Source organism: Pollachius pollachius, assembly GCF_949987615.1.
Source record: "Pollachius pollachius genome assembly, chromosome: 5".
Classification (NCBI taxonomy): Eukaryota; Metazoa; Chordata; class Actinopteri; order Gadiformes; family Gadidae; genus Pollachius; species Pollachius pollachius.
In genome coordinates, this window is record NC_136938.1 from 5,636,381 (window position 1) to 5,661,698 (window position 25,318).

The window sequence follows — 25,318 nt, forward strand, 5'->3', positions numbered from 1 at the left end:
GCTTCGTATTGGGCCTCAGCCAATCACCAGCCGATGACGTTTAAGTTCCCTAGACATCCTGCTGCAAGCAATGGTCATCAACACATCCGAGTGTCGTAGCATTGTTCCCTAGGTGCTTCCTCCTCTGTGGAAGATCAGAGCTGAGCTCACTGTATACTGAGATGTGATGGCATTCATGTTGTTCGTCATCAGGCCTACAAGCCTGTATCACACAATAACCATAATGTTGAGATGTATTCATTTTCTACTGATATATGGTAAGATGACCATGCTTCTCTAGCGTAATGTAAATTGCATTTCAGAAAATGCGATTCTACTGGCTTTTTTCTCTTTTCGTACCAGTATTAATGTTACTTGGTTTAGTTGGTTCATAGAAAGAAACTCTTCTTATGGCTTTTCAAAGCAACAGTGTTAATATTTGCTTGGCTGCAAAATCCTATCATTAATATGTGTCCCAAAAGTATCCCATAATAGTCAGCGTATTGCGTCAATGGTACTGCTTTGCAACTAGCATGTGAGCGTGGGGGATCTGGGATCTGGCAACCATCTCCTACCCACAATCGACACACTGTTCAGAGTTAAAGAGTCAGATGGAATCACAAGAAAGCCATCCATCTGGATTTATGTGGTTGTATATCATCTGTGAAACGTTGTTTTTGTTTGTTAGTGTTTTCCATGTTGTATAATGTCTATCGGCACGACTTAAACCCTTGATTTGATCGTGGAGAGGAGGAATTATGAAGCACTATTGACTGGAAGGAAACATTCAGCTGATGTCAGGGTTTGAGAGAGGGGTGTGAAAACACCCCGGGAAGCCACCTCCCACCTGCCCACAAGTCCCTCACGCTTTCGCTTTTTTGCTGATACGTTCAGAGTGAACGTGTAATTTCTTGCAGAACGGCGAAAAAACCTCAGATAGCCTGCCTGTTTCACCACAAACACGTGGGAGATGGCATTCAACCTCTCGGATAGTGAATCCCTGTTCTGAACTGTTCTGAGGGGAAAGGCGCACCAGGGATTGTTAGTGCTGCCCACGATCTAGGCTTTTGGGCTGTCGACCAGTACCTCCATATCCGCTGAGGACAAATATGATTGGTCATCATGCGGGCCACACGAGCCCGGGGCAGTGCAGTCTGTACCCTGGGTACTGGAGGAACCGTGGGGGCCATGGTGGATGGGACTGTGCCCAAAACAGCACTTTTGTACCACAGTCAGTTACCCTGACCCTATGTGGTCTGAAATATGCACAGAGGAATATTATTGGAAGCCCAACTCTGTGAGGGTCCAGAAGCCCCGGTTTGGCCGTGGCCTCCTCACCTGCCTTCAATTCAGCCGGCCTCCACTGCCTTCAATTCAGCTAGCCTCCACTGTCTTCAATTCAGTCGGCCTCCACTGCCTTCACGTCAGCTGGCCTCCACTGCCTTCAATTCAGCCAGCCTCCTTTGCCTTCAATTCAGCCGGCGTCCTTTGCCTTAAAATTCAGCCAGCCTCAGCTGCCTTAGATTCAGCCGGCCTCGGCTTCCTTCTGGCATGAAGTCTATGATTGTTGAGGCAGAAAGAGGAAAGAGCTGACACTCGGCTTCACGATGGCCTTATTAAAGGCAGCGTGTGTTATTAACCTAAATCAGTATCTGCACCAGAGTGTTCTGTTTGTTCAATGGAGCCAAACAAAGCCGGCCATGCCAGCTAACTTCCTGACGAAAAGGACACTGCTGGCCTCTTGATTCATGGTCGTTTCTTTGAATTTCATATTTTTAGTACACTCAATCTTGGCTTCTGGGTAGGCTACAGCAGTAACAATGAGGGAAACGCACACCAAACAACACAACGATGGTATGTTAATAGTGTAATGTTCAAAGAACAGTCCTTATATGGATAGTCCAGGCCTTGCGGTGATGTCACTTTGAGAACATGTTGTTCTTTTCAACCAGTAATTAATGTCAGATTTCGGGCTCAGGACAGCAAACTGAATAGTTCCCTGATGTGGAGACCAGCATCGGCCAAGTTCTATCCTGAATGTTTTCTCCGGCGTTTGATCAGATCCAGTGTTTTTTTTCTGGCCTCTCGTAGTGAACCGAGCCAGTTGGATGTAGGTCATAAGTAATGCTGATGAAGGCCATCTCATGCACGACGCATTAAACGCTCAAACAATCCCCTTCTAAGAAACGCATATCAAAGAAACGCGTCCCTCTCCCGTCACGCGAGTTATCTATACCCTCCCTTTCTTTATCTCCCCCTCTCTCCCTCCCTCCCTCCGCGCCTTCTCTGTTAACCCAATCCAGCTCTGAGTCCGGGGACTTGTGGAATGTGGAGCTTGAGTCATCCCTCTTCCCCTCTTCCTAATTCCCTGTTTTCTCTGCTCCTCCATTGATGGGCCCAGAATGTCCGGGCCGGTCTGGGAACACAACCAACCTCCCTCTCTCTCTCTGTCTGCCCGGCAGGCCCCCCCCCCCCCCCCCTCCGCGGCCTCACGCGGCCTAGAGGCCAAGTATGTGTGGAAACGTCCCGGTCTGTTGAGAGGCAGTCTGCAGAGGCCTGCTAGAGGCTGAGAGCCAAACTCCACTGGGGGGGCTGGAGAGGGACTCTAGAGTGAGTCTTCCCCCCCCCCACACACACACACACACACACACACACACACACACACACACACACACACACACACACACACACACACACACACACACACACACACACACACAAGATCTGGGGGCGATCAAGGGGGCTCTGGGTCAACCAGAAGACCACCCCCCCCTTCTCTTCCGCCTTCTCAGCCCCGCGGTTACGTTGAGAAAACACACACACACACACACACACACACACACACACACACACACACACACACACACACACACACACACACACACACACACACACAAACAGCGAGAGAGAGATGGGCTAAAGAATGCTCTAGGTATAATTTTTAGCTGCTGTTGTTAGATGATGGGGGTGGGTGCACGGGTGTCATGTGACCATTGGGGTATCTGTGTCGTGATTCTCTACTAACCCATAGCAGGTGGACTTACTATGGAGACAAGGGAGATCAGTAAGGCCAGGGACAGGGATGCAGAGAAACATGACGGAGAAAGAGATGAGAGTTGAGGCTGGGAGGAAGTGAGAGAAAGGATTTGGGGAGGTGGAGGAGAAATGGGCCGGTATTCGCTAAACTATTTGGTAAAGTTTATTGACTATGCTGAGGGTCCAATGGTGGAGGAAATACATTGTCACCACATTAAGCGACAACGCGGCACCTGGTAACTGTTACCAAACAAGGTCACGTCCACGGAGTACTTTTCGCCTGATTTATAGAGGACTATTATGTGACGCACTTCTGTTAATAATCATGTTTAGTGTCACACAGGTACATCTAGTTCCTACAGAACCCATCCCTGGTTTGCCCCGGGACATACTATCACTGGATACGTGATGTATAACCATTAAGACATTACAATAACCAGCCTGGGTCGATGGCCACAACATGAACCAGTGGTCCCAGCACGGATCAGGTTGAAAAACCACAAACATGGAAAGCCAGGCTGGTTAATGCTGGCCACCTGTACCTGGGCCGGCTCGGAGACTGGAAGGGCTTGAGCTGCATCTGTTCACAATAAAGGCCCATGACTCACACCCCCCCCCCCCCCACACCCCCCGTTATGGCGTCCACAAACCCAAACAGCGAATACATATTTTCACCAGGTCTGGGCTGCTAATAAACTACGACCGGTGTTCTGAGAAAACGCAAAGTAAAAGTTGTTGATGGATTCACTGTCTGCCGTCGGAGGTGGAGGAGAATTTGCCTGGCTCCACTCAGCTGTCTTCCCTCCCATTTTCCAGCAGCAACGTGTGGGACGCGGCCGATCCGATGACATGTGTTTCCCATTAGCCGACGTTCTCTTTTAACTCCTGCCTGGTTATTTCATACTTTGCAGCACTTTGTTCAAGAGCCCCTTTGAGCTGGGTGCGTGTGGCGTGTAAAAACCCTTTTGGGACGTCACCGCAATGATGTTAATCACCGGCTTCACGATACCGTTTAACTCACTTGACAGTTCATTCTTTCATTTCATGCATACATCTGTCTTTTGAGACCGGGTCGATAACTGGTTCCAAGATAAGCGTGTGTGCATCAGCGTCAGGAACTCACAGCCCGGTGCTTACTAGGTCTCGGCCCTGGTTTGCTGTCTCCCTGCGTGTTGATGGAGGCTTCAGACTGTAGTATGCAGAGTTTGAGGCCGTAGGTAAATCCTGTTTTGTTTATGCTGAGCAGCTGGAGATGCATGCAAACGTATGCATTTCTAAGATTCAGGGGGCTTTCTCGGTTTGGTTTGTGAATCCACAGTATTCCAAGAGGAAGGCTGGGCGAGAATGGCAATGATGGCTACATTTATAACGATGGGACCATGCTCTTAAAGGAGTGGACACTTTTACCTTAACTAGCCGATGCATCCCTTAGCAGACTCATAATTGGGCCTATTCTGCCTCACTTGATTCCATCTTTTTCCAATGCTATCTTCTGCTCTCATGTCACCATAGAGCTCTCATTGAATCCTTCTTCAGTGATTTCTTTTGTTGCTAATATGCGGGTACATTGAATCAGATTCAGCAGCGTTCAACATTAGTAGCAGCAGCAGACATGAGGCACCATGAGTGACTGCAGCTCCGATCCGTGTTGTTGCTGCTAAGCTTTTCAGTCACAAGGCAACATAATCAGCCGTAACAAGGATCCTGTATCACTGCAGACTGCCAGGGGTTGGACTTGCGATATTTAGAATCCCAGAAATAGACCGTTTTGCTCTGTCTTTGTATTTTTGCATGCACTATACCGATATTTTTGTTATTTTAGAAACTGTTTTTGATAAATCGACAACATCTAGAACTTTCTAGATGTATCAATGCTACTGTGAAGATACATCAAGGAGGTTATAGATGTTGTGATGATATATCAAGGATGTTGCAGAGGCTGTAAATGTATCAAGGATGTTGTACATGCTGTACATGATATTTCTAACGAACTGCACTTGAATGCCAATTCACAAACCATCTGTTTTAAACCCAATACCACACCACTGCTTGATTTTCTTTCGGTTTGAATTACTGGTATTTTGAGGACGTGTTTATTTCCTTTACCGTAACTAAAGCAGTTGTCTGATACACATGCAGTCCCCTATGCTGGGCTGTGTTGCTGAGCTTCCTCCTATTCAGAGGGGATGACCGAAAGTTACCCAGCTGGCTGTCAGCTCTTTCTGCTGGAGTGACAAGTTGAGCTGCAGAGTGATGGAGGCCCGGCCTGGTTGTTCCGGTCTGCTTTGAAGTAAAGCCGTGGCGTCGTGGTATTTCTGTCTTTACAACTCCGACCGCGACGAGGGGATATTTTGAGGGTCTACCTGAAAAAGAAAACGCAGGGACCGAGGTGTCTGGTTGCTCCCAGGACAACAAACCAGGGCTGAACTGGACTATTCTTACCACCGCCCAGTAGAACGCACACGCACACACACACACACAACACACACAAACACGCAAGCACACACACACACACGCAAGCACACACACACTCACTCACTTAGAATATATATACAGAGAGGGCAAAGAGTGTTTTTCTAAACATGACCAATGAGTTGCAGCTATGTGATTAAACGTCATGAAATTCACTAAGCTTACTGATTTGCTGCAGAGAGGGTAAGGTGTATGGCCAAGTCCAATAGTCTTTTAACACACTCGCGATTTAGCCTCCATGTCCCTTTGCCCACCAGCTATTTGGACAGGTCATTATCCAGCCCAACATTGGCTAATGGGGTCTTGATTCATGGCACAAGGTGGACTGTCCCCCAAGATTAGACTTTATTAAATCCCATTCGGGGGTTACGCTGGAAGCTCTGTGGAGGCCAAAGGGAAAAGCTGTTGAAGGGACCACAACGGAAATAAGCCTTTGGTCTTTATTGGGTCATCCCTGACTATTTATGTATTTTAATGTATGACACAGAGTTCATTTTCATATTTTATATAGAAAATGGTCAAATAAAATCAATCAATCAATCTTTGTTGTATTCGGGGAATGGGTTAACCTAGCGATTGTTAGGGGTTGTCACTTGGTACAGCCATACTGTACCGACAGCGATATATTGTTTCTCTTATTTCTGACAAATGTATTCTGCTTATTGTAAGACTGTGGATTAAAGCGTCTGCTAAATGAACTAAACGTGACTGTGTCATGGTGTGGTGTCTCTAGGTGCTGGGCCGGTGCTTCCGGACGGTGATGCAGGTTCATTTCCAGTTCCTGTCCCAGGCCCTGCAGAAGGTGCAGCCCGTGGCCCAGTCCTGCCTGGCGGAGGCCCTGGCCCAGGCCCAGGAGCGCCGCGCCAACGCCCGGCCCCCCAGCAGTGAGCACGGGGCCCCCACCGAGCTGGAGGACGCCGCCCGCTCATGGAAGGGGGCAGCCGAGGTACGCCGTCAGCTGGCTGAACATCCACCACCCCCTCAGTAAACACCACCACCCCCTCACTAGTCACTACACATTCCCAGCCTCACACTCACCACCAGCTCACGACTACACCCTCCCCACCTCCACCTCACTGCACACCCCCACCCTAACCACCTCCACCTCACTGCACATCCCCACCCTAACCACCACCACCACCACCTCCCTAGATACCAGCACCTCACTGCACACCCCCACCCTAACCACCTCCACCTCACTCAACACCCCCACCCTAACCACCTCCACCTCACTCAACACCCCCACCCTAACCACCTCCACCTCACTCAACACCCCCTCCCTAACCACCTCCACCTCACTCAACACCCCCACCCTAACCACCTCCACCTCACTGCACACCCCCACCCTAACCACCTCCACCTCACTGCACACCCCCTCCCTAACCACCTCCACCTCACTCAACACCCCCACCCTAACCACCTCCACCTCACTGCACACCCCCACCCTAACCACCTCCACCTCACTCAACACCCCCACCCTAACCACCTCCACCTCACTCAACACCCCCACCCTAACCACCTCCACCTCACTACACACCACGCCTCAGAACCCGTCCATTGGCTGATCAGTCCCCGTGGCCCACTTGGAGCGGGGCTGGGTGCGGCGTGGAGGGGGATAGGGGCCCGATTAATCCGCTGGGCCCTGGCCCGCTGCAGCGTGGGCCCTGGATGGGTGGGGGGGGGGGGGTTATAGGACTGAGGGCAGAGGGTGGAGGACGGAGGGCGGAGGGCTCTGGCTGGGAATGCGCTGTGAAATGGGCTTCGCTCGGATCACCAGTTTCTTTCAGCCCCTTTAAACCAGCCCAGCGTGGAGGCCTCGGAATGGTCCTTTGGGGACGTGTAGGGTTCGCTGAGCGGCGGGGTTTCAGCGGCGAGATCGATTCACAGGTTTCGAGACGGGGAGATAGGAGTGCAGTGAAGCGTCTCGACCGCGTGTCCTGAAGGTTGTAAATACAGCGAGGAGAAGTTTAAAATAAACAATTGAACACTGAAACCAAAGGGGAAGTTTCCAGTTGACAGCTCGTGGGTTGGGTCTCGGCGGGCTCCGGAGGCCACGGTCTGGCACACCGCCACATTCAGGTGGATAGATGAGACTGACCCTGACGGTTTCCTGGGCCCCCAGGCGACGGGCCGGCTGCGGGAGAGGGGCCGCGACGGCTGCCTGGCCGGGCTGCAGGTGCAGCAGCTCTTCTGCTCCAACAACACCTCCATCCCGGAGCACCAGCTCAAGGACCTCAACGGGCGGATAGACCACGCCCTGCAGGTACGCACACGCATGCACGCACGCTGCTTGGCCCCCCCACACACGCATGCATGCACACATGCTGCTGGACCTGCACACACACACATATACACACGCATGCACATGCACACACACAGACGCACACATACACACATCCATGCACATCCATGCATACAGAAATGTCCTCATTCCCACCTGGGAATGTAACATGATACTGGTGAGGAAGTATCGTTTTGAATGCATCGACTGTGACCAGTGTAGTAGCCAGTATCTGCATTGTTCCGCTGACCCAGCTATCTGTAAATCTATATCTTTGTGCCTGGTCCCCTTCTATTGTAAGTTCTGTGAATGTGGATGTCCGGGTGTTGGTGTTGGTGGGGTTCGGGTGTCCACGTTTATAGGTCAGTCCCTGTGTCGACTTGTAGCACTCACAGTTGGCTATTCTGAAACTCCCTCTGCTGTTCCCCAAGGCCTACAAGGCGGCTCTGGACAGCATGGGCCACAGCGAGTACTCCCTGAAGGCCGGCTTCCACCTGAACCCCAAGTCCGTGGAGTCAGCGCTGCAGGTGGGTCAGATGATGCTTCGATGATGCTCACGGGAACAAATGCCCCGTCGAAGCCAAGCAGCATTGGTACTAAGTGTGTGTCTGTGTGTGTGTGTGTGTGTGTGTGTGTGTGTGTGTGTGTGTGTGCAGGGCTGCTGCAGTGAGGCGGAGGCCCAACAGGCGGGCTGCATGCAGACCCCCTCCCAGCCCATCCAGTGTGAGTTGCCCACCGTCCCCCTGCACATCGGCTCACACTTCCTCAAGGGCGTGTCCTTCAACGAGTCTGCCGCCGACAACCTCAAGCTGAAAACGGTAGGGGACACACACAAACACTCACACAAACACTCACCACACACAGGGACTCACACACACACACACACACAGAAACACTCACCACACACAGAGACTCACACACACACACACACACACACACACACACACACACACACACACACACACACACACACACACACACACACACACACACTCACCACACACAGAGACTCACACACACTCACCACACACAGAGACTCACACACACACACACACAAACACTCACCACACACAGAGACTCTCACACACAGAGACACATACATGAACACACACACATACAGAAACACTCACCACACACAGAGACTCACACACACACACACACACAAACACTCACCACACACAGAGACTCACACACACACACACACACACACACAAACACTCACCACACACAGAGACTCTCACACACACACACAGAGACACATACATGAACACACACACACACACACACAAACATAGACAGAGACACATAGACAGAGACACACACACACACACACACACACACACACACACACACACACACACACACACACACACACACACACACACACACACACACACACACACACACACACACAAAGACAGAGACACACACACAAACACACACCTACAGAGACACAGACACACATAGAGACGCACACAGACAGACACACACACACTGCCATTGCTTTCTTGCGCAGAACCAAACAGCTGGCATATTGCCGCCCAGTGCGCTTTAACACAGCTGGCCAGCGTTTAGGAATCAGAGGAAGGTTAGCCACAGTGCCTAGTTATTGGACGTATTAAATATGTGTCGGGCAGCAACGTTGCTTTCTAAACAATAATGGTGGGTGGACTCAGTGTTGAGGTGCTTCTGCTAGTCGTACACATTCATTTCACAGCTAGGTACGCGGACCTGAGTTGTCCTGATGGAGAAGTTTACAAGTTTACCATTGGCGGGACGCACACAATACCCTTGATCCAATCGCCGGTTCATTCTTTCACACAAAGGCGGAACACACATTAGAACACACACAAACACTAGAACAAAAACACTAGAACCCACACACACTAGAACACACACTTTAACACACACACACACACACACTAGAACACACACACATACACATACACACAAACTAGAACACACACACACGCACGGTTCCCTCCCAGCCCTCTACCCTCGAGCGTTCCTTGTGTCTGGCCCCGGCCAACAAACTGCCCAAGATCAAAAGCCACATTGTTCTTACCTCTGGCATAATGTGGTGACTGGGACTGTGCCTTTACATAACTCTGATTTACGGCGGGTATACTGCCTCTATTCATGAGTCAGGGCTCTTTGTGTTGACCCTTGCCTCATACGTGCTCGCACAACAATGGTGTGCGTTGGCTGTTGTGCGAGCCATGCTGCACGAGTCAATGTACGAAGGTTGAATAACCCCACAGGCGGGGGGGTCACTTGGGGTCAGAGGTCACGTGGGTTTATGTGCTGGCACAGCACACACGGTCACCCGAGAAGTGGGCTAGGTCAAGGGCATTCACAGCAGGGATCATTAATTGTAATGACTGTAATGAGTGTTGGAAGTGACTGGGGCTCCTGTGTGTGTTCGCCCCCCCCCCCAGCACACCACCCTGCAGCTGATGAAGGAGGCCCTGGGCCAGAACGGCATGCCCCGCCGGGAAGACTCCCCCGTCACCGAGGTTCTCAACCAGGTGTGCCCCTCAAGCTGGAGGGGGCCCTGCAAGACGGCCGTGCAGCTGCTCTTCGCCCAGGCCGGACTGGTGAGTGGGGAGAGGGGGGGTCGACGGATAGATGGGTGGGGGGATGGATGGATGGATGGGTGGGGGGATGGATGGGATGGCGGGATGGATGGATGGATTGGTGGATGGATGGATGGATGGGTGGGGGGGTAGGGCTGGGCGATATGGATCAAAACTCATATCTCGATATTTTTTGTTCGAATGGCGATATACGATATTATAACGATATTTTGAATAAAACGGGTAAAGTGTGTAGTTTTAACTCCACGCCACAAGTATTCACCATCAACCATTTATTTAGGTTTAGTTTTTTTTTCTTTGCTCAACGAAGCACAGCTGTGCTTTAACAACAGAACAACATTTTCGATAATGACCGGCAACGTTCTATACATTATCCCGCTTATTACACGGCTACTTGCCTAAACGAAAAATAACTTCATGGTGTGTCTTTTTACAATTCATTTGTAACCAGCATTCGTAGTGTTGATCAGCAGAGAAATAGTCAGCCAAAGTTGTGACGTTGCTTGGAAACCAAAGATGCCGGGGCTGACAAGTTACCGGACTACTTGCGGAGTGATACCAGAGACGTCATTAAAGGCATAAAATCGTTTGTATTCCTTGACAGCGGTCAATTATACTAAACAACGGTGAATTATCAAATATAAATTCACCGCCGGAAGTTGTGAAGGGCCCATGCAAGTGTACGGAGCGTTCCACAGCATTGAGAAGAGCCGTGTAATAAAAAGCAATAGTGTTGCCTGTTTGAAACATACGGAAACCGCACAGGGGAGACGTTCCCTCCAGGGCCGATGGTATCGGGGGCAACACCCTTCACTTTGACTGGCAGTGGGTCTGCTTATAGGTCGGAATATGGTTGGAATGAAGCGGCCACAGATTCTTGACAGGCTGGGTACTTTATTCTTACACACAACCAGATTTGTTCATTACTTCACTAAACTGACACGCACGCTACCGCTCGCTCTCCTCGCTCGTACACTAACTCGCTGACGTCACACACACACACACACACACACACACACACACACACACACACACACACACACACACACACACACACACACACACACACACACACACACACGTACACTGCCAGTGATATGCATGCGATACTTTCTCACATTAAAAACATTTTTTTTACCCCATGTCCCTTTACGGGTTCCGTACTCTCTACCACCATGTGTTTATTCAAAGTTAGTTGTGAAGCGTAACGTGGGTCGGAGATCACTGCGTACATGTAAGGGGCGGGATGGAGCAGCTGAACATGGCTTGTAGGCTCAGAGAGCAGCGGTCGGCCTTATAAAATAGCGCTCACAAGGCAACATCAAAATAATATGTAATATATTACATATTATATATATATGAGACCGATATTGTCTCAACTACATATCTCTTTCAAAAATATACCGGTATAAATTTTACTACCGGTATATCGCCCAGCCCTAGGTGGGGGGATGGATGGATGGATGGATGGGGGGATGGATGGATAGATGGATAGATGGGGGATGATTGAAGGGTGGATGTCAAGGTAGGGGTGGTGCACGTGGTGGTGACCGGTGTTTGGTCCAACTACCACAGAGGGATCACAAAGGGATGAGGTCATCGCTTTCCCTTGCATTGAATAAAGAAATATGGTTGCTAGGGGAAACACCCCGGCTCTTGTCTCTCACGGTGTGCTTTATGACCCGTCTAACATCGGCCTCAACACGTCTGTGGGTCTTCCTTACTTCAAGACCCTGTGGAGCTGACCTCCATCAGAGCATCATGAAGCCTCCCTTCATAACCACCCCTCACAGCTGGGGACTTTCCACACAGTATGCTTTTTTCACAATCAAAATACTTCCTCAAATGTAGCTCGGGGGGTCATCGTGTTCATGAAATGCATCCAAACATCTAGCCATAATCATCGACTCACACTAAGTACATTTGTCGGAAGAAAGGGAAACGACAATACATCACTGTCGGTACAGTGAGGATGTTCATAGAAACAAGTGCCAAGCACTGACAATTGTTAGGATAACCCATTCCCCGTACACAACATAGATGGCTAGGACACGATGCTGCACAATGATAAACACACTCCTAACTAGTGCTGAGACACGTGCCACGCCCCACGTGTGAATGTGGAACAGGGCCGTTACTCCTCCACACCTCCTCGAGGACGGGCTGGACCTCGTGACGCAGACACAGAGAGGGCGCGCCGTGTTGTGCGGAGCATTGTTGGGCTGAGCGGAGAAGACGAGGAGGTCTGCTCTTCCTAGAGAGGCCGGCCTCGCCAGGGGTAAACAAACACCGCAGACGCACACCGGGGAGAGGACTGCATTCCTCCGCAACATCTGGGCCAAGGATGGATTCCTTCAGTCTGCACTACCCCCCCCCATCTCTAGGGAGGGGTGTGTGTGTGTGTGTGTGTGTGTGTGTGTGTGTGTGTGTGTGGAGAAGCAGCAGTGTGTGGTCTGATGGTGTGTGGGGTGGGGGGGGGCGGCGGGCGTCAGGCCTTGGCAGTAGTCCTCTCCAGCAAAGTAATAGATGGATGATCTAGTGCCTGGTCTGAGCTCCAAACTCCACCAAAATAGATCCCTCACGCATACGCACGCATACGCAAACGCACACACATAAACATCGACTACTGCACACGCATATGCACCCACACGTGCAAAGCAGCACACACTAATGCACACGCACGCACAGTGTGGAGGTGCATATGTCATCCCCACTGTTAATGACTCCATTATGCATGTAAACAAGGGATAGAGTACACAAGCAGTCATGTGTCCGCCACACCCTCCTCTCCTTCCAGCAAACGTTGGCCCTGCCAAGTCGCTCCGCAGGGAACAATCTCTAGAAGACTCATGTCCACCTCGATCGGCCTGTATCTTCGACACACACACACACACACACCCTTGGGATCTGTTGGGGGGGCAACAGATCCCAAGGATGCACCTGCTGCACGAACAACAATGTCACACTTCCTGTTGTACAGGAAATGGGCTCCTCCCGCTTTCTCTATCACTCTCTCTCTCGCCGTCTCTCTCTCCCTCTCTCGATCTCCCTCTCTCTCTTTGTCTCGCTCTGTTGCTGTCTCTCTCTTCCCCTCTCTGTCTGTCTGTCTGTCTGTCTGTCTGTCTGTTTTTCTCTCTGTGTCTCTCCCTCCCTCTCTCTGCCAGCTGCTTGGGTATCCAGCAGCCCCCGGGGTCTGGGTTCTTTCAAGGAACGGGGGGGGGTTTGGGGTTGGGGGCGGAGAGACAAACAAGCCTCCCAGCCTGTTGTCTCTGGCTGATGGAATGTGTTTATCTCTCCAACGGCCGGCTCGCTCTCTTGAAACTCTTTTTCTCTCTCCACACTCTCTCTCTTTCGACCTCCACACTGTGTGTGTGTGTGTGTGTGTGTGTGTGTGTGTGTGTGTGTGTGTGTGTGTGTGTGTGTGTGTGTGCGCGCGCGCGCTGTTATTCTCAAACAGGAAAGGCCGATGCTTGAACAGCACCTACTAATAACATTTTCTGGGCCATTCTTGTTGGGGAAACGCTGCCTGCTTCGGAGTTTTGGAGGCAGTAGCCAGTAGTCCGTTTCTTGGGGGTCATTTGTAGACTTTACATAAAGGAGAGGTTGAATTCCTGCCCGGGTTTAAACAGAGGACATCTGCAATCCTGAACTTTTATCTGAAGTTGGTTCTCCTTAAGATCACGTACAATGAATGGATAAAATAAATCCCTTTCCATTAATCAAAGTGTGTGTGTGTGTGTGTCCTGCAGGTGGTGGTGGACACGGCTCAGATTGAGAACAAGGAGGCGTACGCTCCTCAGATCACCCTGGAGGGCTCCAGGGTGCTGGTCCAGGTGCCGTCTACCTGGTGAGTCCTCCGCCTGGCCCGCTCTGAACACCAGCTCACACTGAGCACTCAAGTGCTCTCCTCCACAATAATTGTGCACTTTGTAGTGCATTATTGTTATTCAACCTATTCAACTTATTATGTTTTGTGTTTGGGATGGTTTTTAGTCGAAGGCAGTCTGCCACATTTTTTAAGTAATTGTCAATTGGCGGCTATGTGGAGTTTGGCGTGGTCCCATGCTGTATGTGCGTCATAGCGGTGGGATAAGCTGAATAGTGTGAAAACGACCCATTCATTTCTCTGTCTGTCTGTCTGTCTGTCTGTCTGTCTGTCTGTCTGTCTGTCTGTCTGTGTTTGCGTGTCTCTGTGCTTGTGTGTGTGTGCGCCTGTGTGTGTGTGTGTGTTTCTGTGCCTTTGTGTGTGTGTACGCGTGCCTGTGTGTGTGTGTGTGTCTCTGTGCCTGTGCCTGTGTGTGTGTGTGTGCGCCTGTGTGTGTGTGTGTGTGTCTCTGTGCCTGTGTGTGTCTCTGTGCCTGTGTGTGTGTGTGTGTGTGTGTGTGTCTCTGTGCCTGTGTGTGTGTGTGTCTCTCTGTGTGTGTGTGTGTGTGTGTGTGTGTGTGTGTGTGTCTCTCTGTGTGTGTGCTTGCCTGTGTGTGTGTGTGTGTGTGTGTGTGTGTGTGTGTGTGTCTCTCTGTGTGTGTGTGTCTCTGTGCCTGTGTGTGTGTGTGTGTCTCTGTGTGTGTGTGTGTCTCTGTGTGTGTGTGTGTGTGCCTGCCTGTGTGTGTGTCTCTGTGCCTGTGTGTGTGTGTGTGTGTGTGTGTGTGTGTGCCTGCCTGTAGGTGTCTGAAGGAGGACCCGGCCACCATGTCCCTGCTGCAGCGCAGCCTGGACCCGGAGAAGACGCTGGGGCTGGTGGACGTCCTGTACACCGCCGTCTTCCACATCAACCGCTGGAAGGACAGGAAGTGAGTTCATGCTGACGCAGGCCGCCGGAGGCCTCGCATCAGAGCGGGGTCACGCCTCGTTTCAGAGCATCAGGGGGGCCGCCAGCTCCAGCTGGGAGTTTTATGGCTTTAGTTTGTCCGTTTCTAACCGTGAGTTTTGTAGTTTTAGCCATGAGCTATACTTGGTTGTCTTGTTGTACCGATTCAGCCGTGTGTGTGTGTGTGTGTTCGTGTGTGTGTCTCTGCGTGCACGTGTGTGTGTGCGTGTCTCTGTGTGCGTGCCACGCGTGTGTGGTGTGTGGTGTGTGTGTGTGTGTGTGTGCGCGCGTTTCTGCGTGTTTGTCCCATGTGCGTCAGAACATTCATTCAGGTACATGCCTATCTGCAGCTAAGGGAACAGGATAGCCCGGACGCTTAAAGCCGGCCTGTAGTATTCAGTGTAGCCCTTTAGAAGAGGCGGCTCGATATCAGAGCTGTAAACACTGCTATCGACCCTCCGGTGAGAGGAGACGAGTCTGACGCGCTGCGCGCCGTTCCCCAGGGAGCAGGCTCTGCCCACCATCCAGATGCAGCTGCAGCGCGATGCCCCGGACTACAGCGTCCCGGCGGACCTGGCCCCCGGCAGCGGCAGCTCCTCCAAGAGCTCCGGCGGCCTGCCCAAGAGCATCTCCAAGCTCACCTCCAAGTTCACCAAGAAGGCCTCCTCCCACGCGGGCGGCGCTGGCGGCGGCGGCGGCGGCAGCTACTCCATCCCCAGCACGCCGTCCCGCAGCATGCTGTCCTCCTCCTCCTCCGGCGGCGGCGGCGGCGGCGGCTGCGGCGAGGAGAAGCCCAAGGGCGGGCTGGCGCCCGGGGACGGCCGGCTGCAGAGCCTCCTGCAGATAGGGGGCCTGCCGTGCGGCGGCGACCCGGGCCAGCTGGCCAACGGCGCGGGGCCGGACGACCAGGGCATGAACCTGCCCACCGACCAGGAGATGCAGGACGTCATCGACTTCCTGTCTGGCTTCAACATGGGCAAGTCCCAGCAGGCCTCGCCGCTGGTCAAGAGGCGGAACTCCGTGGCGTCGGCCAACCCGGCGGAGCTGAGGCCGCCCGGCGCCGCCCAGGCCGCCGGCCTCTCCCACAACACCCTGCAGCCCCCCCCCGCCCAGACGCAGCCCCAGAAGCAGCAGCAGCAGCAGCAGCAGCAGCAGCCGCCGCCGCCGCCCCAGTCGCAAGCCCCGCCCCCTCAGCAGCAGACTCCGCCTTCCCAGGCCCCGCCCCCCCAGCAGCAGCAGCCCTCCCCCCAGGCCCTGCAGTTCTACCAGCACCTCCTGCAGCCGCTGGCCCAACACCAGCAGCAGCAGCAGCAGCAGCAGCAGCAGCAGCCGGCCCCCCTCCCCTCCCCCCAGCAGCTCCAGTCCCTGCCGCAGCAGAGAATCCCTAGCAAGTGGCTGGGGAGCTCCGGGGCCCAGCCGCCGCAGCAGCAGCAGCAGCAGGGCCCCCCGGGAGGGCTTTCCCCCCTGGGGCCCATCGGCCAGTGGGGCTCGGCAGGCCTGCCGGACCTGAGCTCGGAGCTGTACAGCCTGGGCCTGGTGAGCACCTACATGGACAGCGTGGTGTCGGAGATGCTGGGCCAGAAGCCCCAGGGCCCGCGCAACAACACCTGGCCCAACCGCGACCAGAGCGAGGGCGTGTTCGGAGGAGGGGCGCTGGGGGACGCGCTGCCCTTTGACCCTGCAGGTGAGCCAGTCTCCTCCCGGTGTTTCCGATGTGCAGCAGGAGCAGACGCGCAGCACCGGGGCCGTGGTCCTACAAACTGCACTAGCATGTAGTGTACCGCGCGGACGTAGGGTAGGGCGCGTCCGGTTTAGCCCGCGCAGCGCACGTAGCGTAGCCTAGCGTAGCGTAGGGCAAGCACACAGTGGGAGCACGGAGAGCAGGGCTCGTAGCCAGAGCACGCAGTTCAGCAAAGCTCAGCAGGAAGATGGGCCGACAGACTTGTTTTTAAGGAACACTTTGTTCATAGTAATAATCATAGCAGATTGAAGAATTGTACAAAATCACCCCAAAAACTGTGAAATCTGGGTATCTTATTTGAGGAATCGAGAATAGCATGGTGAGTCCGAGTCAGCAGAAGATACATATGATTATTTCATCACTCAACCCTACAATGTGCTTAACGTTGAAACCAGACTTTAAGAGCAATAACAAACACGGCTATAAAGGCTGACACACACACACACACACACACACACACACACACACACACACACACACACACACACACACACACACACACACACACACACACACACCAAAACAACAGGGGAGTTTCACTGGCGGTGATGGCTGTGACTCCGGCCGGGCCTGCGTCTGTAATTTGCCTGAATTTACGCTGATTTGAGCATGTGTCGGTTGCTATTTTTACAGCGCAGCAGACTGTTTGGACGAGGGCCCTGGCCATTGTGCCGAGCTGACTTAACAGCTTTTGTGCATTTTTTTTTTTCTGCCAGGGTAGACAGTCTGGCCCAGCGGAGCTGAGCTCTGGGGGGGGGGGGGGGGGATCATGGAAGAAGTGGAAAACAGCTGAGCGTATCACAAACCCCATCACGGTTGTGTTGTTGTGTTCTGCAGTTGGCTCGGACCCGGAGTTCGCCCGCTACGTGGCCGGGGTCAGCCAGGCCATGCAGCAGAAGCGCCAGGTGCAGCACATCCGCCGGCCCAGCAACGCCCGCAGCAACTGGCCAATCCCAGACGAGCAGCAGCAGCACCGGACCTGGTCCCACCCGGACTACTACAGCGAGGGGTGGGTGGACGGGGAAGGGGCGAGCGTCGCCCCCCCCCGGCAACCGTGCTCCGTAAAACGTTTGCTGAATAAAGGCAAAAAGACGAGGCGTGCGCGTCGCCACGTCGACACGCACGCCTTGCGGCTTTTCTGTGGCAGCTGCCTTTTAGATAATGATCTGATTTTAATCACACGGCATCGTGCGCCGCGCTCACAGCCTCCGCTTCCGAGTCACAGCAGTTTCACCTTCAAAGGGGGGCTGCTGACGCACTGAGACCGAGGCAAAAGGAAGGGCCGAGTTTGCAGGGCGAACGTTAAACACAAAGGCAGACACCTCGCTCACCACAAAGCCCTATCTGCAGTTTGCCTCCGAGCCAAAGATTAGTCGGCATCCATGCCTACACAGCAGGTTAAGTGGCACATTGTAAATGGAAAATGGACTGCATTTATACAGCACTATTCTAACCAGCGGCCACTCAAAGCGCTGTACAATATTGCCTCACATTCACCCATTCATGCACACATTCACCAGCTCGTCTGGAGCAGGGAGGGTCAGGTGTCTCGCTCAGCGACACCTCGGCACTCGGCCTAGGAGGAGCCAGGGATCGAACTAGTAACCTTCCGGTTACCAGCCAACCCCGCTCTACCTCCTGAGCCACACACCGCCCAATCAAACTGTCACGTTGTGATTCCAACCTGTCGATATTACCGTGCCCAGAGTGTGCTCTGCTGTTTAGCTTCAGTATGTAGAAGACATAACTGACCTGTCTTTGTGTGTTTGACTGCGTCTGCTCTCCGCGCAGCGAGCCAGTGAACAGCAGCTGGTCAGCCAATCAGGGTGACTCTGCTAGCTCCAGTGACGAGACGTCCTCGGCCAATGGGGACAGCCTGTTCTCCATGTTCTCCGGACCGGACCTTGTAGCAGCCGTCAAGCAGAGAAGGTACGCGGCTTAGTGTTAGCATGTGGCTTTTGGCGTGAACCTTCACCTTCTTTAAATTTTTCCGAAAAAAAGAGTGCCGTTTGTTTGTAGGTCATGTGACCAAAACATCGACATGGTGGGGTGACCTGTCACTGGATGTGTCAATACCAGGGAAATGCGGTCATTTTCTTATAAAATGGCCGCGGTCGTGGTATTGCTTAACGATGAACTCCATTTGCTGCTTGTGTTTCTCAAATTCTCTCTTCATTTTGCAGATCTAAACTATGACAGAAAATATATCTCCAAACTAATACTCCTAACCTTATGAACTTTAAAGATGGCTCCTCCTGTTCTGTGTTACTGGGCCTCATTGCCCTCCTCTGTGACCTCTTCTGCCCTCAGGAAACACAGCTGTGGTGACCCAGAGGTGTGCACACTGCCCTCACCCCCCCTCCACCACATGGTGGACGACAGCCAGGTAAACCTTCTCTCGCTCCGGCGGTGGAACGTCAGGGAACCACAGTGGCCTCCAGGGATCTTTATTTGACGTTGAGGTCAAGTGGCGAGAAGTGTAGTAGTCATGGAAACATGTTTTGAATGCCCGTCGTAATGGTCGTAGACTTCACAGCAGTCTTAAAGTTCAACACAAACACACACTTTACTCTATACTTATTTTTATAAATATCAATAGCAGGGTTTGAAACGGTTCCCAAACTAAACGAGTATATATATTCCATGCGATGCATTAAGGTCCACCTTTTTGAAACTGCATCGCAGACAAAGCATGTTGTTGTTGTCGCCCACTTAGAAAACAATAGGGAAGTCGGAAAGATATTAAAGAGGCTTGGCTTCTGGATTCCAATTCTGAAAGATGATAGCCTGAGAACTGTTGGGTTGCATGGACTACTTCCACAATTTTCGATAACCAAGGCAGAATAGAGCCCGATAAACATGTGGCAGGATGAAACAAGGAAGATTTACGTGTAGGAAAATTCAGATAGACGTCACCTTAGACTTGAGAACTTCTGATACCCTTGCCGAATCGTACATAATCAACGTAGACACAGGCCAGAGAGACACTTCGGTACGATGGACCACATGCATACGACCCTCCACTGTCCTGTGAGTCTGCCGATGTTAAGACAGCGTGACCTCCGCTCCACAGGACAGCAAGACCAAGACGTGGCCTCCCAAGGCGCCGTGGCAGCACACGGCGGCGCACGCCAGCGCCAACACGCTGCCCAATCCCAGCTCTTCCTTGTACCAGATGAACATGCCGGCCGCCTCCCAGTGGAGCGACTCCATGCAGATGCTGCAGTCTCCCGTGTGGTCCACGGCCGGCGACTGCTCCCCCTCCTCTGGTCTCTCCTCTGGCCTCTCCTCCGGTCTCTCCTCTGGCCTCTCCTCTGGCCTCTCCTCCGGCCTTTCCTCCGGTCTCTCCTCCGGCCTATCCTCTGGCTTCCCCTTCTCCCAGCAGCAGCAGCAGCCCAAACCCATAAGCAAGGCATTCAAATCCTTCCCTGTCAAACACGAGCACAGGCCTTCCTACCTTCACCAGTACTGAGGCCCGGGGCCCGCGGTTTGAGACCCAGGGGACGGCCTCTAGCGTCTGACGAGCTAACATGCTAACAAACCGATTTGGGGACTGTAACGAGTCCGATATATTTAATTGGGATGTTTTTGAGTTGAGGTGTGTTTGGGGGCGAGGGGGGGGGGGTACGGAGGGAGTGCTGTGGTGTTACTTTAAGTGTACATATTGGCTCAACAATTTGTATCGATCTATATATTTTTTTCCCACGTCACACATCCGCTGCGTTCGGTTAGTGTGGCGTCATGGCAACGAGTGTGGCCGTCCGGTGGCCTAGTGGGGGTTTCTCTGTCCGCGGGGCGCGACTCACGCCGGGGTCCGCGGGCATGAGCTGGAGACGCGCGTTACCGTCGCCCACTCTGCTTCTTCGTGTGTGTGTGTGTGTGTGTGTGTGTGTGTGTGTGTGTGTGTGTGTGTGTGTGTGTGTGTGTGTGTGTGTGTGTGTGTGTGTGTGTGTGTGTGTGTGTTGGGGGTTACGGGAGGGCATGAGGAGTTCCGTCTCGGCCCGGACTCTACATGATACTGTGTCTACTGAGCTGTAACTGCCAAATCTCATGCAAGAGTACAGCTTCCATCTACTGTTTCATGGCTTGTAAATTACCGAGGTTGAAACTATAAATATTTACTCCTTTTTATTAAGAGGCTTTGAGCAGGCTCAGCGTGAATATAAAATCGTCGCAGGGGTGTCGTTTGCGAGGAATTACACTACTTTTTCAACCGCAGACGGGGGTCACGAGATGCAGCCCGGACCGGTGGTTGGTATTGATCGCACTTGATAGCAGAGTTTTTGTTGTTTTTCCAACCAAAGCGTTGTTCAGAATACTACCGGTGCAGAGGAGGAGGAGGAGGAGGAGGAGTTGAACAGACTAGTGCGTTGATAAGCAGCAAAGTTAACGAGCCCTACTTGACAATAGCTTTAGGGAATGTCTTGACGACATGGAAGTGAATTAATTTCCTCTTTCCTGATCAGCATTTTTGCTTCAGATTGACACTAACTCCTGAGTTAAAAAACAACAACCTAACTTTTGTTCCATTTAAAAAAAAAAATACAATATTTTTCTTGTACAAATATTGACAGTATTAATCTTATTTTTGTATTTTCTTACATGTTATACCATTACTGTATGTTAGTATACTATAGACATAATTACATACATTGTTTTCTTTCCTGCCCTGAGATGTGAAAAGCACATATTTAGTTTTTCTTTCCTACAGAGCTACACCATATATCTATAAAGGTTACCAAATACGCCATGATAGACACTAAGACAATAGTGTGCGACGGGGGCTGTTTTCGAACCCTCGTCCTTGGTTTCTATGGCTATGGGCTGTGTTCACAGGCCCAGAATGTTACCCTTTTGTGATCTTTGCGGATGCCAATGTTGCCTGTATTTATGAGATGACACCATGTTTTCCGAAAAACTAACATACTTACCATGTTTACAGAGAATTGTTTGCTGTATATACATATAAATATATATCTTTTTATAGTTAATGTGCTTTGCACAATCAAAATATAGGGTTTGTTGCTTTTTTGTCTGTGTTAACTCCCAACCTGTTGCAGCCTTTTTAGAGATATTAATTAAAGACCTTTGGACTGTAACGGTTAGCATTTCTCAGCTGTGTCAAATGGTTTACTAGTGGCTTCTAAAAAAAAACGTGTTGCCCTGATCGATGGTATGAAGGGGGGCTGCTTGGCTTACGTTGCTTACTGTTCTTTTGAGCTGGCAACCGAATCTTTCCAAGTGTACCAGCAATGCAAAAAAGAAAATTAATAAAAAAAACTAGCAATTAAAATAGCCTCTTCTGTCTTATAGATATTGTACTCCAGAACCAACCCACTGTCCTTTGGCACAATGACACTACCTTTGTATATTTAACACCAGGCCCTTCAGAGTTCCTATATTTTGTCTGATATAACAGGTATTTTTTAGTATTTGTGTAACTAATTGCTTAATTGAATTCTTTGCATTTACGGAGTGGAAATAAATGATGTTGGTGGCTTGATCCATGGCCATTATTTGCATACTTACCTGAAATGGTTCGTCGCCAAGTGTTCGTCGTTTCACTATATACAAATGACTATTTAGCCAGGAAACATATTATAAGTTTAACTGGTAATGCAAGGGTTATTTTTATCGGCTGATGCTAGAGTATTACGTATTACAGCCCATCCACACATCCTTGGTCTTAAAGTTTTCAGAGAGTTATAGGTTTTATGTAAAAGGGGTGATATGCCACCAGGTGTGAGCAATTAACCATTACAAGCCGTTTGAAAGTGCCCTCTCCTGTATTTGTGACGTCTCAAGTGGGATTGTCCATTTGCTTTCGTACACTGGACAGATCAGTCCACCATCTACCCAGTGGACTGTGGCAAATGTTGCTTATCTATCCATCATACACTTAGGTGGACACTCCCGCTTGTTTATGTCTTGTAATTGCTAATCGCTGACAGCTGGTGGCATAACATCACCCCATTAAGGAAAATGAACCTGTGTTTGAGGATATAGCCAACGTATTGCCTTGCTCGCCATTTATAGGCCTATTTCATATTGTAAATACATGCCAAGATCGGAATACTGAACCACGTCACCTAGGATGTTCTGTCTACAATGCCTTTGTGTCTGGTGAGTTGGTAAGGTTTTGACAGTGGTCATTTATGCCTGCAATGTTGATCCTACATAAATTGCCTCTAGTGAATCCTTCATAATATAACAAATGATTCGACTTTTAGACAGACAAAATACTTGAAAATAACATTTTAATGTTAAAACTAAAAAAAGTATTTACATTAGCACTTTCACAGCTGGTGATTCGTACTGAGGAATTCAGTGCAAATGGTTTTCCATTATACCAACCATTTAATGGTCATTTTTCACAAGTACCATTCGATTCAGAACAAAACTTGGCTTTGTCCACAAATGTACAAAACAATCCTAGAGAAATAGTCCGTCTTCAAATCAACACGCCAATGTGTCAGAAGTCCATCAGCTGTCCATCACTTTGTTGGCGGGGGTCGACGACGGAGCCGCTCCACCGTTAGGCTGGAAAACCAATCGATTTAAAATCATCTTTAGGAATCGTACCAAACACTTGCATCGACCCGTCCCTTTAAAGTGACCAGAGATGACTTACATTCACAGCTTCCATCGGGATGTCGGGACTAGCGTCTGCGATAGTGGCCAGATAGACGATGTTGCGATGCAGAATCTGTTGGTATCTGTCGTGATTGAGGTTTTGTACTTTTATATTACTATACATTAGACTTTGGATGAAACACAGCACGCTTCTTGGTGTGGTTTCTATGGACGTTACTTACTGAACACACTCGACCGCTCTCCCCTTCTGCTGGTACTCTGCGATGCAGCGGATCAGCTGGTCGTTCTCCTCCAGCAACTGAGGAGAGAACCAGACACCGAACCGGATGTGTGAGGACGTTTGACCACACAGACCCATATAGGATTATCTTATCAATAAACCCTACATGGGGCTTAATGTTGAAACCAGACTGAACAGCAATAACTCAAACACATCTTTAAAGGCTGACACACATACAAAAATAGTATGCCATAAAAAGATAGATGACTACTGCAACTCCCTCCTCACTGGCATCACCTCTCATTCCCTCCATAGACTCCAAATGGTCCAAAACTCTGCTGCACGCCTTCTCACTCACACCCGGTCTCGTGAACACATCACTCCTGTTCTCTTCACTGGCTCCCCATCAAACAACGTATCAACTTCAAAATCCTCCTCCTGACTTTCAAAGCTCTCCACCACCTGGCCCCGCCCTACCTGTCTGACCTCCTCATCCCCCATCGCCCCTCCCGAACCCTCAGATCCTCCTCCACTCTCACTCTGACTGTCCGACCATCCAAACTTAAAACCTTCGGTGACAGCGCCTTCTCAAGAACAGCACCCCGACTCTGGAACTCTCTCCCCCAACCTGTCCGCGACTCTCCCACGCTTCCCATATTCAAATCCCGTTTAAAAACCTACCTCTTCTCCCAAGCCTATGACCTCCCCTACCCATAACCACCCTTATCCCTATCTTCTATCACACTCCACCTTGCTTCTGTTCTCTGTTGTGCTGTCTTCCGCTTGTCCCCCCTGATTGTAATCTCCCTCTTCGTGTTTTATGTAAGCGTCTTTGGGTCACTGAAAAGCGCTATAGAAAATTAATGAATTATTATTATTATAGGTCACATAATATGGAAAATTCAGTATGCAAATATTACTGGATGTTGCAAATCTGGTCGCATTTCGCAGCAGGCAAGCCAGCATGCGTTTTTGGGCTATTCTGCATCTCAATCCATATATATTGGTGGCCCTCCAGGTGTAATGATCAGGGACATCACCTTGATTATGTCTCAATTGTATGCATACTGTGTGCAACAGTACGCACTTTGTAAAGGGTCGCTGCAGTACGTACTTAAAAGTAAAAAGTATGCAATTTGGAATGCAGCCCGAGTCAGTAGCATTTAGCACCGCTTAGCATGAGCGATGTAACACTGATGTAGAGCTAGCCGTTAGCTCTGTTCTACAAGTTTCTTACTCTCTGTATGGTTTCTTGGTTGATTGTAGCCGTTCCTCGAAGTCTCTTCGGCACAAAAACCACCGACATGGCTCTTCTAGTTAGCGGCTAACGTTATCAGCTATCAAACTACGGCGTACGGTTGTGATGTTGGTGTAGAGGAGTGTGGCGTTGATCTACCAGCGGTACCCAAAAGCACGACCACGTCATATCCGCGACTCTGCCAACTGCAATACTAACGACCTGTTTGCTGTGTGAACCAGTGTTTGGCCTGATCTACACGTAATCATTGAAAGTTAAGTTAAGACAAATCTGTACTTATTAAAAATGCATTTAATTACAAATTTTGAAGCGACAACTTGTGTTAAGAGTTGA

The 25,318-nt window shown here is 50.8% G+C and overlaps 2 protein-coding genes across 3 annotated transcripts in view; one reads left to right on the forward strand and one right to left on the reverse strand.

The window, feature by feature from the left end:
- garre1 (granule associated Rac and RHOG effector 1) overlaps nucleotides 1-22,320 on the forward strand; it is a 36,362-nt gene extending 14,042 nt beyond the window's left edge. For both annotated transcript variants that reach the window (XM_079736995.1, XM_079736996.1), the window contains exons 3-14: nucleotides 6,221-6,433; nucleotides 7,610-7,750; nucleotides 8,200-8,295; nucleotides 8,425-8,586; nucleotides 10,207-10,365; nucleotides 14,115-14,212; nucleotides 15,030-15,155; nucleotides 15,676-16,856; nucleotides 17,751-17,922; nucleotides 18,705-18,842; nucleotides 19,224-19,299; nucleotides 19,987-22,320. In XM_079736995.1, coding sequence (XP_079593121.1) covers nucleotides 6,221-6,433; nucleotides 7,610-7,750; nucleotides 8,200-8,295; nucleotides 8,425-8,586; nucleotides 10,207-10,365; nucleotides 14,115-14,212; nucleotides 15,030-15,155; nucleotides 15,676-16,856; nucleotides 17,751-17,922; nucleotides 18,705-18,842; nucleotides 19,224-19,299; nucleotides 19,987-20,385 — 2,961 coding nt within the window. In that variant the 3' untranslated portion in view covers nucleotides 20,386-22,320. The remainder of the gene's footprint in view (nucleotides 1-6,220; nucleotides 6,434-7,609; nucleotides 7,751-8,199; nucleotides 8,296-8,424; nucleotides 8,587-10,206; nucleotides 10,366-14,114; nucleotides 14,213-15,029; nucleotides 15,156-15,675; nucleotides 16,857-17,750; nucleotides 17,923-18,704; nucleotides 18,843-19,223; nucleotides 19,300-19,986) is intronic.
- An 879-nt stretch (nucleotides 22,321-23,199) lies between these two features.
- On the reverse strand, nucleotides 23,200-25,113 carry ss18l2 (ss18, like 2). Its single transcript, XM_079737219.1, has 4 exons — nucleotides 24,965-25,113; nucleotides 23,729-23,805; nucleotides 23,545-23,629; nucleotides 23,200-23,453 (listed from the first exon to the last, which is right to left on the reverse strand). The coding sequence occupies exons 1-4, from the start codon at nucleotides 25,031-25,033 to the stop codon at nucleotides 23,397-23,399; spliced, it is 288 nt and encodes a 95-aa protein (XP_079593345.1). The 5' UTR covers nucleotides 25,034-25,113; the 3' UTR covers nucleotides 23,200-23,396.
- Between the last annotated feature and the right edge of the window lie 205 nt (nucleotides 25,114-25,318).

Coding starts and splice junctions, on each gene's coding strand:
- ss18l2 (XM_079737219.1), bottom strand. CDS start 25,033: ATGTCGGTGGTTTTTGTGCCGAAGAGACTTCGAGGAACGGCTACAATC. Junction 23,806..24,964: donor ACCAAGAAACCATACAGAGA/GTAAGAAACTTG, acceptor TTCTCTCCTCAG/TTGCTGGAGGAGAACGACCA. Junction 23,630..23,728: donor AGAGCGGTCGAGTGTGTTCA/GTAAGTAACGTC, acceptor CAATCACGACAG/ATACCAACAGATTCTGCATC.